General features: G+C 37.4%; 1 protein-coding gene across 3 annotated transcripts in view; it reads right to left on the minus strand.

Moving 5' to 3' along the window:
* The window catches only part of LOC126263184 (heterogeneous nuclear ribonucleoprotein L), a 173,117-nt gene that overhangs the window by 21,449 nt on the left and 132,410 nt on the right, over nucleotides 1–19,258 (minus strand). For all 3 annotated transcript variants that reach the window (XM_049960241.1, XM_049960242.1, XM_049960240.1), the window contains 6 exons: nucleotides 11,719–11,878; nucleotides 11,308–11,521; nucleotides 10,616–10,737; nucleotides 10,388–10,538; nucleotides 10,169–10,280; nucleotides 6,008–6,103 (listed from right to left, as the gene is read on the minus strand). In XM_049960241.1, coding sequence (XP_049816198.1) covers nucleotides 6,008–6,103; nucleotides 10,169–10,280; nucleotides 10,388–10,538; nucleotides 10,616–10,737; nucleotides 11,308–11,521; nucleotides 11,719–11,878 — 855 coding nt within the window. The remainder of the gene's footprint in view (nucleotides 1–6,007; nucleotides 6,104–10,168; nucleotides 10,281–10,387; nucleotides 10,539–10,615; nucleotides 10,738–11,307; nucleotides 11,522–11,718; nucleotides 11,879–19,258) is intronic.

The raw sequence follows: 19,258 nt of genomic DNA on the forward strand, positions 1-19,258 counted from the left end.
CTTGCAATAATGGTTGAGAAATCATCAGGTGCTGCCTGCTTAACTATGTTTCACCTCGCCACATGTAAAAATGTGTATCTTTCATATTAATAATTTCTCTATATTACATTAACTGTACTTCTACATGTGAAATAACAATACAACAAATTGCTCGATTGTTAAAAGCAACGTTCAATTTCAGGTATAAATGACAAATACTGTAATGTCTGCTTATTAAGGGTACCAAACAAGAATGTGTTACTTTATTTAACCCTATGGTGGATGAACTTGCAGCAGTTAGCGGCAAGATTTTTATCAACGACAACGCAAAGCACAAATGTAATATATCAAGACGCTAAGAAATATACAGCAAATCTGGATTATCATGCCACTAGAGGAGGAGAATACACTGTATATCAGATGTGCTCATCCTATGCGATGATGGTCACTTGCACTTTTCTACAGGCATCTAAATATTGCTAGGATAAGTGCAACCATTATTTTCAAATTGAACAATCCTGATAATGAAAATAGAGATGAATTATTTTTAAACACCTTGCTCTTTGCCTGATGGAAGAACATTTGAATCAACAAGTGTTATTTCCAATGTTTCACAAGAATATTCATGCATTCTTTAACACGTATTGGCACGAAGCAGAGCAGACCTAAAAACCAGCAAAACCCGAATTCATTATTTGTGGCAATGGCAAGCATAAAAACATACGAAATGCAAGAGAAACATGTGAAAGAAACAATGTCAAGCCACAAAATGTATTAAATGTGAAAGTGGGTTACATGTGGTAGCTGACTAAAATTAAATTTTCACATAAAGTGATCTATAAAACACAAAGTTGATTCACAGTTTAACAGTGAAACAAATTCTTTATCAGTTCTTGCTGCTATACAATATACAGCACTGGCATTCAAAGCCAACTTATTTGTTCAGATGCAGATGTACCACCATTCTCATCTCAGCCTTTACTAGATGTAACTACCCTACCAGCCTAATTCAAAAGCAGATTTCCCAGGCTGCCACATCCAATCCTGGTACTGATGATCCCTTAAAAAAACTTTTGAGCTCACCACTTGTTACTCAGTTTTGTCCTGGTCTTGACTGTATTAGTCAGCTACTTCGAACAGGGCCACGACTTCCTAAAATCATGCCCTGAAATGAGATCCATCCTGTCTGAAATCTTGCCCACCACACCTAGAATAGCTGTCAGATTTTGCCCACTACACCTAGGATAGTTTCTCGTTGCTCTTCAATCTACACAGTACCCGTGTTAGACCCTATGCTTCCTCTGCAACCACCTCCCTACTCTCTATATCAGCCCTGTAACTGGCAACACATACTATCACAGAGCCACCTGTGAAACATATCATATACCATGTGTTCCATGCACACTGTTTGGCCTTTTATATCAGCACAACTACCACCAAGTTATCAGTTAGGATGAGTGGGCATACACAATGTGTGTACCGGCAGCACATAATATCCTGTTGGATAGCAAGCTCTGCTAAATGACAGTTGTGACCTCAGTGCCTGTTTCACCACAAGCACTGGATTCTTCCCCCAGACACTAGTTTCTCGGAACTCCACAGGTGGGAACTAATAGTACAACATGACCTTTATTTTCACCACCCACCTGGCATTTATTTATAGAAATTTCTTCTGTCTCAACATTTCTTCACAGTAACTACTCCTTTCTTCACTCCGTTTTAGTTTCTACATCTTTCATTCTTGGACCAGGCTTTTTTAGATCCCCCGCCCACCTCTATTACACACAACACCAAAATACTTGGCTTTCAACTCATTAACTTGTTCATAATGTTTTAGCAGAAATCTGTGTCTTGCATATTACCCTGTCTTCCACCTTAAGCTCTCAGGTTCTCAAACATTGTGCAGTGCATTCCCAAACAACCAGTCTTTCCTTATTGTCCCGCCCAGTAAGACTTAACTGACCTGGGGTTCTGGGTGACTTTTCCCAACTCTACCCCTTTTCCTACATCTCTCCAATCCTTTTCCTCCAGCCCTCTTCTGCTGGGTAGGTTTTTTTATCTATCTAATTACTTTATACTGTCAAATAATTGGTTATTTTCTAATCTACAAGGTAAATTAACACAAATCACAATATTTTAAAAGCCAGAGTATATCTCTGGCACACGGTTTTTCCTCCCGAGAAAGTTGCTGTTTGTTTCCAATACTTGTGTACAAATGTTTCATGTGGCGCTGTCACCATCTGGTGGGTTGTGTTCCTACAAGCTATACCCTTTGCTTTTGTCGTGAGGGTCCACCTCTTTCTTGTTTTAAACCACTTATCCTTGACTTCAACAACAGGCTGCACACTGACAAACCAATAAAACAACAGGAATTCTGATTTGTTATGTATCAATTACAATGCTCATGAAACCAATCTGTAAACACTGCAAAACTCCAAGAACCAAGAATAATCACGTAGTTGCGAACACAATCCTGTGATCAAAAATTCTATATCAAGGAGACTTTGGACATGCAAATGAAAGTCTAACGAAGAGTACTGTATTGTTTGGTATTTTAGAAGAATTATTATTTGTTGTTTCAAGAAGTACAGAGTGTCAATCTACCAAACTATTTCACAAAAAAGTAGTAGTCCACATGTATGTGAAACAATCATTGTTTGCTGTTTTTTAAAAAATGAAAAATATGCAGTGAAAAGTAAAAAGATGCCAATATAAGGTAGATGGCATCATTTGTGGTTTTTCCCTGTTTTACCAGCAAATGCGAACAAATGGTAAAATTCATCCTGAACGAACAAGAACCCTTACCATAAGCTGTATCGACAATGCAAAAGAAATATCTAAAACCGAAAAAATCTGTACAAAATAACAAGAAATGTAAATTGTCGAACTATTGGCCAAAAGAAAATGTAAACAAAATAAACTCTATAACCCTACCTTTGTAACACAAGAATGAAATCGTCTAAATTCCCATAAAGCAAAGCAAAGCTTAAGCTTGGCCAAAACAATTATCCTTTCAAAGAAACCAAAGAGTTATGTCAAAATGTATCAGCCTCGTTCATTGCACAATTAGACTCTTCCGCTGTTAGTGGCGATTTGATGAGTGTCTTAACGTCCTCATTACGTTTCTTTCAACTCAAAAGTCTATTATCAAATGAATTAGTTCATGGCCATTGACGAAATTTCAAAGAGAATTTGATAATTAATGCTTTATAATCAAACTGAACCTTATCTGGAAGCCAGTCACATGAGAGACAAATATAAAGCTTGTACCTAATTATAGCACACTAATAACCTGCTGCCTTATCCATTTCTTTCAAAGATAGTTTTTATTTGTAACAGTACTGTGAAGTATTAAAATTCCTTATTGCCCATAACAGAGTGGACAAAAATAAAATTAGCTCTTCTGATAAGGTTTCTAGCATCTGTAAATATTATCTTCACTCCTGTTGACTGAGTTATACCTAGGTTAGAAGGGTTGAAAAATTTGGGCACAAAACGTTGCTCTCATATGGAAAGACCAACTACTTGCCTGTGACAATACAGGTGCAGGAAGCTGAAAGATTCGCTCTCCAAAGTTGCCAAAGAAGCAAAAATGCCAAGAGGAAGCATGAAGATGATGAAATGCAGCAGAATGAAGACCAGGCTTCATGAATGTTCTGAGGTACAGTTTAAGGCAACTCACATCTTCAATAGCAATTTAGTGCAAGTTGTATTTTTAAGAATTTAGATACATCCATCACCAGAAGTTTATGAAGACTGTGTTTTTTACCATACAACTTGCAAGTGTCTACATTGGTCTAGTAGACCTAAACTTTACTGCAGATTCAACCAATTCACAAAGAAATAATATTTTTAACTCGGCAAAATATTTTAAAAATCAAAATATGTGATGAATGAATTGATGGATGGAATAATGACTTACTATGAAGAAGTGTAGTTGCTACTCACCATATAGCAGACATGCTGAGTTGCAGCTAGGCACAACAAAAAGATCATCAAATGAACCTTTGATGGAACAGGCCTGAACCTTTGATGGAACAGGCCTTCATCAGAACAGACATGTGCACACGCTCACGCTCACAAATGCAAATCACACACACGGCCATAGAGTCTGACTGCTGTCAATCTGGTCTTGGGAGCCAGACAGCTCATGTAATTGTGCACACACCTGTATGTGTGTGCGTTTATCCTGATAAATGCCCGTTTGTCTGAAAGCTTTGTTTCCCAGTCTTTTTGGTGTGCCTATCTGCAACTCAGCATGATGAGCAGCAACTATCCTTTTCATAATATTGTGAAAATATGAGGTGGTGTATGTTTTTCGGTTAATATTAGAATTTGACAATTCAGTCTACAATATTGTGGGTATAATCTCCTAGTTTTTTACTAACATCAATATGTCAAACTGTTCGCAGTCCAGGACAATGTGAGTTGTGTGAATGGGGATTCTGTTTTCTTTGACAAATGTATAACATGGGATGCACTTAATCAGCCAAAACAGTCAATCCTTGGCATTAATGTGACTGCAGGGAGTAATCACAGATTCCCTTTGAACACCACGAAACGGCTAACCAAATCGCCAAAACTCCGCAGTGTTTCACTCTTGGGATGTAACCTTTGGTAGAAGTGGGAACATTGCGAAACTAGAATCATCAGAACAAATTAATTTCTCCCAATGCTCCATAGCCCAGGTTTTACAGCTTCAGCACCACATTTTCCTGTTACAGGCATTTGCACTCTAGCTCAAGTGGTTCGGGAATTATAGCTCACCCTGCAGTTCTCTGCTTATCAAGGTCCCTTCATGTTTTGATGCCGACAGGGTTTGCATGTGTGACATTCACAGGCTTGCAATAACTTTTGCAGCTGTCTTCCACTTTTTTTAATCAAAGTCCTCTTTGATGAGGACCTGCAATGATCATTTGGTGGTATTGGGGGGGGGGGGGGTGTAATTCATCTGACAGTGACACTTAGGTACTCACCGTAGCAGTGAACAAGTTTTGAAATTCCAGTGTCATTCAATTCTACTATCTGAGACTTCAAACTGTTGGTGACACACTCCTGCATTTCCATGTGGTCTAAGTGTTGTTTTGTAAGCCAGGTCTTTATTGTTGGAAACAAATGGTCATCACTGGGTGCGAGATCCGGACTGTACAGCAGATGAGGAAACACCTCCCACTTGGAAGCATCTAGTACTTTGCAGTGTGACTTGCCATGTGTGGTGGAGCGCTACCATATAAGAACAACATCTTTGAGCCACACTTTCCTTCAAACTTATTCTGAAGTGCTCTTCTTAAAATACCTCACAGAGCTTATCGAGCCACACGTTCTTGTTATCAGGTAGGATTTTTGCTATCAATCTTGCACAAAATAGCTTCCGAGAAAATTTCATGCAACAAATTTTGTGAAAAACTAAACGACAGCTCCATCATTGTCAATCAGCTCTTTTCTTGAACTCTTCTCATCAACTTTAGCAACCAGTTCATCAGTCACAATGCTTGGCCACTCCTTGCTCTACAACATGAATATTAGCTTGGCCACTTTTAAACCTAATGTACCACTGGCACACTGCACCTTACTGACTACGTTTTTTTAAAACTCTTCACACAGTCCCCAATAAATTTCGATATGTTTATGTCTTCTGTCAACAAAAAACCTCATCACCAAATGCATTCCACAACTTGTGGGCGTATCAATTGCAGCACACATTTAAAATTCCTGTGAAATAACAGGAAGCAAAATGAACCTCACGCTGACATGCCCAGATGCCAACTAAATGGGCAGATGATCCAGACAACAATATAGCCCCAATAGCCCAGCCCACTGTTGCTGCGGACAAAAACTACTACTTGCTGGATAGCACTCATACAACAATGCAGTCTGCAGGCTTGGCTAGCAGCTGTATATACACCCCAGCATGAATTTCTGTGGCGTTTTCATATATTTGTCCATCACTATATTTTATGAAAATCACAATTTTAAATAATATTATTACTACAAATATCTCAACAGTTATTGCAAAAATATCTCTCACCTGGATTTTGAATTGGCACATGGTTGCACATCATGAGAGCTTCAACAGCCTGTCCAATATCTTCAAATTCAATTAAACCAGAAGAGCTTCTATCAGCTGAAATGAAGAGAAGTTAGTGTAATGTCGCAACAAGATCTGCAGTAGCATAATAAATTAAATGCTGGTCACAGTAGTCTCAATTAAATTAGAAACAAAATTCTTTGGAGCACATGCTGTCAGAAACATACTATTCTTTTAACGTGATTAGATTATGGAAGTTTATGTCTTTGTCACTTCATTAAAATTGATTGCGTTTCAGCTTTGCATATCAAACCTAAAAAAGTTAGAAAATAAAAACCTGGATATATCAATAGATTCAAAAAACAAGAAAATGGACATTAATCATGCAAATGAAACTAACAACGTATCAAAAAATTACAGGAGCAATGCTTAGGTGCATAATCAGTACCTTAGAACCATCTCAAACTGACCGAAGTGACAAGTACTATGTATAATTTATTAATTTAGCCCTTTTACACTGTACTGAAAAACAAAACAACCTTTTTCTATAATCACGATTTTCAGTTCAACAAAATACTAGAACAAAACTATTATTTCAATGTCACTGAAACTTGTGATAAATTCAAATAGTATTCCAGTACAGAGTCAACCAGTGATCTGATAAGGCACAACAGCTGCACTGACTATGCCGCGAAAACCATAGCTTTCTTGCTGTGATTTCCGTACTTTCATTGTCTCATCTCTGTAATGCAGTAGGTGATAATGTCTAACTACCCATATTTTGCCAAAGCAATTGAATATATACAGGAAAATGCAGTGTCAGAAAGAAATGCTGTGCAGGAATATAGAATTCCATTAACTACCTTGAGAGACCATACAATGGGGAGACATGCAGGAAGAAAAAAAATCTGCTGCAGTTTCAGTGTGGGAATATCCATTTTCAAAATTCAGGATTTGTGTATTAGCAAAAAATTAGCTCGACAAAAACGAATGGAATACCAAATTGTAGATAAGAGTGGGTGTAATGTTTCCATTCGCCCAAATGCCCTGCTTCAACAACAATCACAAGAAATGTTAATGCTAAGAGGGCAAAGGCACAATAATGTAGATTTTGAATATTTAGTGACTACTGACTATGTTTTCTGTTTTATGAAGGAATTTTTATTTCCTCAGTTTGAAATTATTCAAAATTATTATTTTTATTATTTGCATTGCAGTTGCATAGTTATTAACTATTTCAACTATTTTGAAGGCCCAGAAAAAAAGAGTGCATCAGCCTTTCTAATAGTCTGAATTACAATGAAGCCAATTTCGGTGATGAACCTAATGAGAAAATTGTATTTTCAAATGAAGAACCAAGTATCCAGAGAGATTAACAGACTCTTTAGAAATCAGCAACCAGTGTGTTGTTTGCTTCCACAGCCAATGGCAAACTCTTGCCTGCTTATGGCTTTTATAAATCTGAACGTATTCGGGATATTTTGACGTAAGGAAGGCCTCTTGGAAATAGGTAACAGGTCACACACTAGACAGTTTGATGAGTTTCATTGAAAGATTGGTTGCATGCTACTGTAATACCCTGGGACAGAAACCAAGGGGTGAAAATAGTGCTGGGTGACAATCTGTCTTCCTATGTTTCAGGAGAGGTGCTAGAAATGTGCGAGGATCACAAAATTCAACTGCCTCCCTCTGAATTTCACACACTTGCTTCTTGTTCTTCCTAGTGAGTTGATAGACAAGACCAATCCCAGTACACTTGCCAATTAAATGCCTTTATTCCGGACCTGTAGAATTTTTCCACTCAAACCACGAAAGGTACTAAAACTAGCATCATCACCATCTGGTAAGGCAGTCTCTCCAGAAGCTCAGTCCACACCATTATTGGAGGGAGATGCAGTCATGACAGTTCTCCAGGGAATGAGATACAAAAAAATCAAGGAAAAGTGTTGTCAGTGCCAGAACTGAAGACAAAATATCTCAGCCAAAAGAAATCTCTTTTCCTGTATCAAATGAAGAACAGTGATGTCATGAAAACCTACACGAAAAGGAAACAGTTGGCATCCCAGAATTCCAGTGGTAGTGACGAAGATGGACAGTATTCCACTAAAGATTTGTCCGACGATTGATTGAACAGGATGAAAACCATGGTGGCAGTTTCAATGATCTTAAACCAGGGGACTGGCTTTTAGTGAATTTCCAACCAAATAATAATAATATGTATGGTTGCACTGAGGAACTGGCTCCTGGGGTATGGTTTTAAGTTCATTTCATTAGAAATTGACAGATTCCAGTTGCAATATCGCAGGACAGAGGACGAGTCTTACTAACAGTCATCAAATAGAAAAACTAGGTGATCCTGTTTCTGCGGAGAAATGGGAGAGTTTTAAAATTTGCTGTAAATTTCCAGGGCTATGATATTCGTTAGGCACTTACAAAGAAGTAAACCATATTTCCTATATTTTTCACAGCTATAGCATTAACTAGGTCATCAATAATTGTAATGATATTCTTTGTAGGTTGACAATTTTGTGCCTAGGAATTAAATATTTTCAATTAAATTCATGAGCATTAACCTGTATAATGTAGAAGTTTTCTGATACTAATATTCCCTTTAAAAATACCTACACTTTTCAAAGGCCTTAAAAAATTGTGTAAAATGTGGGGAAACAACTTTTTCACCGGTAAAAATTACGTATAGGATTCCCTTCCCTTTTTTGTACTCTATGTATAAGTACATAATAGGTATAAACATACTCATCAGGGACCTTTTTTACTACCTTACACAAGTTGCTTATTTAACAGGAACTGATTACTGTCTGGGAACTAGAAGCATTAGAATTAATTTGATACATCATAATCAAACTTTTTGGTAAGCCCACAACTGTCCATTATTTAAATAATGGAATATTGCACCAGCTACATATATATTTTTTCATGCTTAGTATGATGTGTTTCAAGGGCTTATTCTGGACCTGAAATGAAAATATTTATGGGGATATTTTGTGTGGTGTTCTGCATCTCATTGTAATAGTCTTCTTGAGGTTATAAGGTACTTTGCCTCCTGTCACACACGCACCACACCCACAAAACAACACTTGTATTGTTTATTTGTGAAACACGGCAGAAAATAGTTACGTAAATATTTGCACTCGACAGGAATAAATTCTCAAAACACATCTTGCCAAGCATGAGAATCTACATAACTGGTGCTGTGTTTGAAGTAGAAAACATTTGAGCAAAACAGAGTGAGCAAATGTGTCAACTAGTGCTAAAGTGGACATTGTGAAAATGGTTGCAATTTGTCATAATACTTTTATTCAAAGGAAACTAAATACTCACATCTGCCACCACACTGAAGATGTGCTGAGCAAAGTGCCTTGGTGTCAAGAAACCTGACCATGTAACATTTGTAAACACTACTAGACAGTCAACCCAACGTCAGCATTGGTATACATCAATTATGCCCCTTTCTTTTCCTCCACAAACATTTTTTCAAAAACCACATATCTTAAGAAAATTATGAATATATTACCGCAAAATCAGGAGCAAATTAACATTGTTAACACAGGAAATCTGATGGGAGCAATAAAAAAATGTCGTAAATGGTGAGAAAACATTAATTCCAGGAACATAGAAGCAGGATGATACTGTAAATATATATGAACAACAAAATAATTAAATAGTGAGGCTGATGCAGTCTCCAATAGTCAGTCTTTCCTTCTCATCCCATATGGTAGGTCTCCCCTGATGTGCAGTTCTGGATGACTTTCCCAAAATCTACCCCTTTTCCTAGACCTCTCCAGTCCTTTTCCTTCACCCTTCTTCCTTTCCCTTCAACCCTTCTGCCTGGAGGAGCAGCCACTGGCTCCGAAAGCTTGCCAATCACAACAGTTTTGTGTGTGTTCTGCCGTCACCGAATATACATATAAGATACATTTACCATCATCATTGTCTTCATGGTTCTTTGGAAGGACTAAGAGGCAGATGGAAGCCAGAGATGTTCTCACAAAGTATTGCACACATTTAGGTTCCGCTGAAGTTGGGTCAATAGGCATCTACAGATCACTTTTTTGGTATGATGACTATCAGTTGTCATCCGAGTTCTAGGCCTGATTGCATTATTATACTCTTACAAAAATTGTGTTTAGAAATAGTACTTACTTTTAAGAGGAAAAAGTTTAACTGTCTTAGGTGGTGGAACACCATTTTCCTCAAATACTTTGTTCAGTGTATCTTCAGACAAATTTGGAGGTGTATTGAAGAAATGCAATATCTGAAACAGATTAACTAAAATTAAAAAGTTTGTTTTTCAAGAACTTAGAGCCCAAGTAATTTTCAATCAAGATTTGTCTAATAATATTTCATAACGAATGCCTTTACCTTTGAGGGTGGTTGTATCCTGTTCTTACTGGCCATGGCTGGATTAATGAACCTGTTGTTTTTGTTCCCCATAAAATCTTTGAAAGAAGGGGTCTTGTCTGGTAGTGGATGAGGATTTTGCACATCACTCAAAAATGCTTGCTTGGAGAACCTAACAGTAGTTAACACATTGAGTAATTTGAGAAACATAAAAAACAGATATGAAATAAATTTCACACTATTTCTTACCCTAACTGCAGTCTGGAGCCCAGAAGAGGAACATTGTTCAAATTGTGAATGCATCGTTCTACTGCCAAACCATCACCCATTTGGATCATTGCACATCCCTCTTTTGTTTTCAAGAATTTGATCTGTAAATATATCCAGAAGAGACATCAAAAAAGGTCACATACGATTTGAAAAACTATAATAGCTGTATTCTATTAGCTAACATTGTCCAATTATACTCAACAAACCCATTCAAATTAAAACGCAAATTTAGCACGAGGTGACAATTTTTAATGGGGCTTCTCAGTAGTGTCAAGCTACGTGTTCACGGAAGATCTCAGAATTGCAGAGAACATCTCCTTATTCTTATTAATATGAGAAGTTAGCCACTTGCTTTCACTTCATGCATAGCATATGAAGTACTGGTTTACCTGGCTTGGTTACATACACAAACCCCCTTCCCACAAAACCACACCCAACAAAAAAATCATGCTTATGTTAGCATTTTCAGACAGCAGATCACCATCAGACAGCATTCAAGGCTGAGGCAATGTGGGCTTAAGCAAATGCTGATCAGGAATCTTTACCTAAATTACAATGATGTTCAAGGCTTTGACTACCTGTAGATTTGAACAGACCCTATGTAACACCTAGAAACCTACTACCATACCAGTTTACACTTTTAATTTACGACTAAAAAAATGTGTGCATACCCTCAAAACATTGCCATAAAGGCAAAACAAATTGAAGAGCTTTTCTGCATTGACTTTTTCAAGATTCAACCCATAAACCATCATCACAGAGCCTTGCTGTGGCACCGCAGGAGCAGGTCCACCTGGTGTCTGTGCCAATGCTGGTGGCCCAAATCCTGGTCTTGGAGGAGCTGGATGAATTGGCTCTCTTCCATAATCAGGTTTCAGAGCATATCTGTAATTGTTACATTTTGTTACATGTATAAAGAAAATGACTATTAGACGCTAACAGATTTCATGTTATCAATCTTTTTTATAATTCACTTAAGTTTTTTCAGGATTTATTTTTTCTGTCAAAACCGTTACATAAAAGTAATGTACAGTACTAAAAAGTTATAAACACATAATCTGTAATTATATAATTATTATTACCTGTCAACAGGCTGGTAGCGCTCTGGATAATGGTCAGGATATGGACCAGAACCAGGTCCATTCTGATAACCATCATCGTAGCGATCAGGAGGAACAGGCGCATATGGTGGGATACCACCACCTCCACCACCACCGCCACCACCTCGCATTCCATCCCCACCTACACATATATGAATCCATCAATGAAGGCCGAACAAACTCTGTTTGGTCTGGTTAGCTTCAATAAAGACCAACTAAAAACTTGACAATCAGAATATTAACAAGACAGTAATGTACGCATTATAGGGAATATATTCTTGCAGTACTTCCATCAACACTGGTAATGTGCATGAAAAATATGGCTGTATAGAACAGTACATGCAGAACAGAATGTGACCATCTTTAGACTCCACCTAGACATTAAAATTTGTATCAGCTTATTATTTTCAAGCATTCTTGTACGTAATAGACAAGTTTGGCTGAATTGCTGCACTCAAATAGGTGACAGTTATTTTCGTTATTTTACATTAATCATATTACATCTTTATTTATGTTTAGAGTTCTCTGTTCACCTTTTCACTGTTTTAAGTTTCCTTACTTTGCTGACTCCAAGAGCAAAAACACGGTACACCTAAGCATTTTTACATATATGACTTAGCAGGTATGTATCTGCATTTTCTTGAGGTACACCACACTTTTTTCATGAGGTCTATTAATACCAATTTACTGAATTGTGTTAGGTAGAAAATCAATCCAATTGCATACTTACAATATTATGAGAAGGGAAGTTGTTTCTCTTGTCACCTTCATTAGTTACTAATTTCTTTTGCATCACTATACTTAATGTTCATCCTCTCTCTCTCTTCTTTCCTGTGTGTCTCTTGTCACCTTGTGAGTAGCAACTTTCCTTCTCATAACACTGTTACATTCCATCCTGGATATTCCAGTGTTTGACCACTCCATACTTACTCTGATATTAAATAAGCATGTATTTTGTCTTTAAGACAACCACACTGTCTTTTATGAAGTCTTATCATAGGTAAATGCATTGTAACAACATCATCAAAACCACTAACCATTCAATGATACTACTCTGTCATCAACCATCCACTGTAAGACTGAACAACCTTGCCATAATAGTATATGCAAAATTCAGAAAGGTACCATCTTAATATCACTAATACTTTAAATTAAAAATTGATGCACATTAATTTTGTACCTATGTTCTCAAACTGTCTTTCAGGTTTGTTACATAAAGAGGTGGTGCTGTGATTCCAAAAGCATTACCAGCAAAAATTCTCTTTGACATTAATTGTTAGATAACTGCGAAAGGAAGAAAAAGGGAAGTTTTCTGCCTAAAACCACAGAAATGTCTATCTAAACACACTACAGCTTTCCATTTGGCAAGCAAGTCTCAAAGTAGTTGTCAATGGCAGACAAAGAAGCTTTCTGAGAAACACTCCATAAAAAATAAACACGAGATTTAGTTGTAATAGTGTGTTTTAAAAAAAGGAAAGAAAAGAAAGAAAAAAGCATTTTCGTACTTTTCGTAATCTACTTCTCACAGCCATTAATGCTGTAACGGCATTATTCAGCTTGTGGGAACATGAAAGATGCAGACTGCAGCACCTACGACACATTGATTAAAGACTCATCACCGTTAAGTCCAAAAACTTGTCTTCTACATGCTAAGCTATACTGTGCAAGCCTCTATCTCCATAACATACATTTGAACCTGCTGAACAATAGTCATTCCTTGGCTTCCCCTCTACCACCATTATCCTCCTTTCCCTCCATTTCTCTCCTATACCAAGTTGACAATTCATTGATGCCTCTGAGTGTGTCGTATCACATAACATACATTCTTTTAGCCAAATTGTGCCATAAACTCATCCCCACCCCCTTTTCAATTCAGTACACCCTGAACTGTTATATACAATTCACTCTGTTATCTTCAGCATTCTTCTGTAACATTACACTTCAGAAGTTTCTGCCCTCTTCATATCTCAACTGCTTATTACATAAGTTTCGTCTCCATACAAGGCTACACTCAGACATACCTTCAAAAAAGACTTCTCTCACTTAAATTTATTTTAGGTAAACTAATTCCTCCTTTCTAGGAAAGGTTTCCTTGCTACAGCCAGTCTGTATTTCTTTACTTCGGTCATCACCAGCAAAACTCTTCCACCATTTTCAGTGTCACTTCCTAATCTAGTTCTCTCAGCAGTGTTCGATTTAATTCGGCTACACTGTATTACCCTTGTTTCACTTTTTTAAAGGTTGATCTTAAAATATCTCTTCAAAACACTATCGATTCCATTCAGATGCTCTGCCAAGTCTTTTGCTGTCTCTGATAAATTACAATGTTGTTTGCAAATCTCACACTTTTTATTTCTTCTCCCTTCTCCAAATTTTTCTTTTGTTTCCTTCATTGCCTGCTCAACATACATCTTTAATAACATCAGGGATAAGTTACGACCTTGTCTCATGTCAACCAATGCTTCCCTTTCATACCCTTTGACTCCAACTACAGTGGTCTCTTTAGAAGGTGTATATAGCCTTTTGCTCCCCTGTGTTCGTCACAGCTACCAACAGAATATCAAAGAGTGTAATCCAGTCACCATTGTCAACAGCTTTCTCTAAGTCTACAAATGTTATAAACAAAGGTTGCAGAGAAGCAAAACTATCTTCTAGACTAATTCATAGGGCCAGTATATCCTAGATGTTCCTACCTTTATCTGATCCAAACTGATTTTCCCTAAGTTTGCTTTCTACAGCTTTTTTCATTCTTCTAAAATAATTTGTGTTAGAATTTGGCAACCATGACATATTAAACTGTCAGTTTGGTAATATTCACACCTGTCAGCACCTGCTTTCTTCGGAACAGGAATTGTTATTGTTCCTGAAGTCTGCATGTATTTGCCAACATCATATGGATTTGTTTTTCATGAGTGCCTCCCATGGATCTCAATAATTCAGAGGAAATGGTATCTGCTCCACAGGCTTTGTTCAGGTTTTTCAGTGCTTTGGCAAATTGTTCTCACAGTATCGCATCTCCCACTCCATCTTCATGTACTACTTCACTTCCTGCACAATGATTCAAAGTTAATTTCTCTCTTACAGAGCCCTTTTACATATTCCTTCTACCCTTCCCTTCTTTGCTTAGAACTGGCTTGCCACTCAATGTCTATATTTATACAGTTTGTTCTTTTCTGAAAAAGAGCTCTTAATCTTTCTATAGGTGGTATCTACCTATCTATAGGTGTTTCTAAAGCCTTGCATTTGCCTTCCAACCAGTCTTGCTTAGCCGTTTTGCACTTACTGATAATTTCATTTCTTAAAAGTCTTTATTCCCTTCTGCCTGCTTCATTTTCTATTTTCTCATTTCATCAATTAAGTCAGAAATTTCCAGAGTTATTCAAGGACTTAGATTAGGCCTTGCCTTTTTACCATTTGATTATTTGCTGCCTTCACTACTGCACCTTTCAAAGCCACCCATACATCTGTATTCCCTTCCCTTGTTACAGACAAATGTTGCCTAAAGCTCCCTCTTAAATTCTTAAATTGCTTCTATTTCCTTAATTAACTTACTCTGAAGTCAACAACTTAAAACACACACACACACACACACACACACACACACACACACACACACACACACGAGAGAGACAGAAAACATCTGGATTGTCTGCAAACAGTTATGTCAAATTATGATTAAATTTTACTGCTCAAATACATTTAAGGCCTAAACCTGTAAGATATTTTGAAAGGTCCTACATTTACATGAAATTTCTTCGTCTAGAAGAATAAATCCACATTGTACATAGTCAGATTATAGCATTCAGATACAAATATCTGCAAATTTAGAGACAAAATGCAGCCAATCTAAGATTCAAAACTTAAAAACTGAACCATCTCAAATTATGAATATGTGAAGATTCCGGAGTGACTTAGTTTAAAGGAAGCACACAGCCACCAACCCCCTCCCCCACCCAAAATGTTTAGTTACTTTAAATCCATTCTGGCTCTTTCTTGACCACCCACAAATTACCCCCTTTCACACTTTGATCTGACAGGATCTCCCCCTCTTCTCTTCCCAAGATGTTCCAAATCACCAGGATGTCTTGCTGGTCACCACCACTAGCAAAGCAAACTTACAAGGACTGATCAGAAAATGCCCAACAGAAGCTAACAAGGAAAGACATTAATATCAAACATTTTATGATCTGATAAAACAAAATATCTGTAGATGCCTTACCACATTTCTTATGTAACTCAACTTCACACGAGACATGAAAGGGGACTGTATAATGAAAATGAAAGTAATTCTGGATAAAAATGTAAGCACAGCACCTTTAATAAATTCACTACAACATTAACACTCTAAAACTTTCAGAATTAAAAACTTTCCATACTGTCCTTAACCAGCAAGAGACTATAAATTTTTGGATTAACCAATCATTGTGAAAGCAATACAGTCATCCAGGGACAACCAAGGGAGTTTCAAATCTGATATGAGACACCCAATAATTTGTTTCTTGTTAATACTGATTAGGAATTTAGGTCTGAGTTGTATACATAGGATAAAAAATTAATTATCTTTAAGTTTTGAAAACATTTCTTGTGTAGAGACAACAGTCTGGCTAGAAGTATTTTAAAAATGTATTACAGTCTCGGCTGCAAAACCATTTCCCATGTTAAGTGACAGTACACTTTCCCACTGAGCTGTAAAACTTATCAGCCCTTTGGATGGTTAACATTTTATACAACATCCGCAGAGACCTTACTGCCGCCACTTTAGAAAATGACAGCTGATATTTAGATCATAGGGCACATGATAAAGTCTGCTAATAGCAACATCACTGTTAAGATACATGAATACATAAATAGGAAAAGTTAATGATTTAATATATGTAGTGTAACTACAAGAGCAGCTAAGCTTTCACATGTAATATTGGTCTTTTTAGAATGTTACACTGGGAAGATATATCTTACAAATGTGCCAGCAAAATTTAAAATAATGACAAATGTCTGGTCTTCTGGCCTCAAAATTAGTCTAAGTGGCCGATCCTCAAAATGTTAAGTTGTAAACGAGAGTCAAATTCTCTGCTATTTAAGAAATTCATCACACATTCTCATATGTAACTTAAAAGGAAATTTGCTTTGAAAGTAACAATTTTCATCACTTGCAATATTGTCCTGAGACCTTGTAGAAATAGGTTCGTTTCAGCAGTCGCCACAGAGAGCCAGAAAACAGGTGTTACCGTGCTTGTGCAGCTACGATAGTGCAGCAAGCCCAAATGTTCACAAGTATAAAGCATTAAGGTATCTTGCATTAGCCAAACAGGACATCAGAGGATACTCCAAAAGCATCCGAAGTTCATAAACCATATTAAATTGTGTAAGTCTGCTTGAAGTGCACATTCGGATGTCCAATTTCACAATGACATAGGCCCCAGCCTGATATTAAGCTTTTCATGCGGTTTTCGGGATGTAAATTTCTTGGAATACCAGCACCGTTCTATCCCATGTTTGGTTTTGTATTATGGTGAAATGCCATACATGCCAGAAGATGAAAACATGCACTTGAAATTCAGCGAACAGGAGGAATTAGCCTATACTGTGGAATGAAATTCTTCGTTTCAAATGAATTGACTGCCTCAGCTGAAAAGATTAATAAAAGCCAAATTTCTTTAGCAAACTGACAAAAATAACTATTGTGCTGCCAGGCAATCCCTGCTTGACTGCCACAAATGTGGAAATGAAATAAAAATCAGAAAACTGAAACTAATAATATATTTCAATCTTCCGTAATTATGTGAATATATTTTAATTCATTTGATAGCTCCTGGTCACAACTCCTTTTTGTTTTCATTTGACATGGGAGCTATACACAAAGAGGAAACAGCAAAATCACTGAAAGTGAACATGGGTCTACACCCCTTCCCAGTACAACTCAGATTGCTCTGTGCATTCGCGAATGCGGCAGATTGGGCGCGCCAGAAGAAATTTTTCTGGTTAGCATGTGGCTTCAAGTAGCCAGAGAAGCAGGAGAAGGTATTGTTCATATGCGACTGAACTGCACATACAAGCGAGCCCACTGGCAACTGCTCAAACAAACCTGGTACAAACAGTTGTGATGTAAAGCTCATCGGAAGCAGTTTGTTGTCATGAAGCATTGCATAAGTCAGTCTTCGACACTTTGTTGTTGGCAGACACTTGTGTGCAAATGTTGGTGGTGTAAATGGCACATTTCCTTTGCAAATAAAGTTTAATTTTGGTATTTTTCTCGTTTATGTTTTATTGCTGCAGTATTCTGCAGTAGCGGGATACGTTCTTTGTTAGCGTGTTAGTTCTTACCAGTCAAAATTAAAACCATGATAAATTCCCAGAATTCTGAATAATTTCTGGATTTTCTCCCGGATGAAAAAATTCCTGGGTATTTCCCAGATTTCCCGGGGCGTATACACCCTGCAAGAGCATCAAAGATTTGAATCTCACCAGCAGAAGTTTGAATTAGACAGAAAACTGGCCATTCAACACCCATGGTGTTTTCATAGCTTAGTGCAGCTCATTGAAGTGCTAATGGACTGTAGCAGGTTAGTACTGTTTCCTGACCAACAATGTATTGTTTTTATGAAACCGCACTAAACTTGGGAACTGTTTTAAATTTCTCATCCGTTAATAACGAATATGTACCATCGCTTTTGTTTTAATATTCTCCATTGTGTGAATACGTTTTCAATCTCCTCCTCCTGTGAAGGTGGTGCAACCCGATCTTACGTTCTTTAACAAATTTTAAAGTAGTAAGGATGGTTATTTAAAGATTAATGACCTGGACTGAGGAACAACTGCTATATAGACTCCACGTAATTGTGTACCATGGTTGTGTGTGTTCAGCAGCAGAAAGTAAGAATAAAGATGGGGGGGGAGGGAGGGTGGGTGCACAGGGGGGAGGCAGAGAGAGGAGAGAGAGAGAGAGAGAGAGAGAGAGAGAGAGAGAGAGAGAGAGAGAGAGAACCCTCCACACAAATTTGGATTTTGGTAGTTATTCACTTAGAAATAAGGAATAATGTGTTGTCCTACCCCATATGCGTTCACATTTTGTATTTTAGTACACAATAAAATAAATAATGCTAATCTCCATGGTAAAATAAGTACAACTGGTGCAATGGCCGACACGATAATTTTTCAAATTAGCCGTCAAAGCATGACATCCATAGGCTGCAGCAGATGCTTTACATTCACAGACAGTAACATTTCTTGACGACACACACCATTGAAGAGTTGGCCTCAAGAATAGTGGGGGGATCTGATATACCTGGAAACACACACTGACCACAAAGAAATTTAAATATGAGAAGAGCCTTTCTATCACAGCAGCCTCACATCAACGCACCAAAATCCTAAAAAATCACCTGGCCATTTAGTACCTCTCAAATTCCACAGATGTCCAAAGCTAAAATATTTAGGTAGACCAAGCAAAACAATCGGGGGATTTTGGTAACTTAAATGACAATAAGTACTCAGCCTGAAAATCCTAATGAGCAAGGAAGAAAGA

The sequence above is a fragment of the Schistocerca nitens genome, chromosome 6 (assembly GCF_023898315.1).
Source record: "Schistocerca nitens isolate TAMUIC-IGC-003100 chromosome 6, iqSchNite1.1, whole genome shotgun sequence".
NCBI classification, from domain to species: domain Eukaryota; kingdom Metazoa; phylum Arthropoda; class Insecta; order Orthoptera; family Acrididae; genus Schistocerca; species Schistocerca nitens.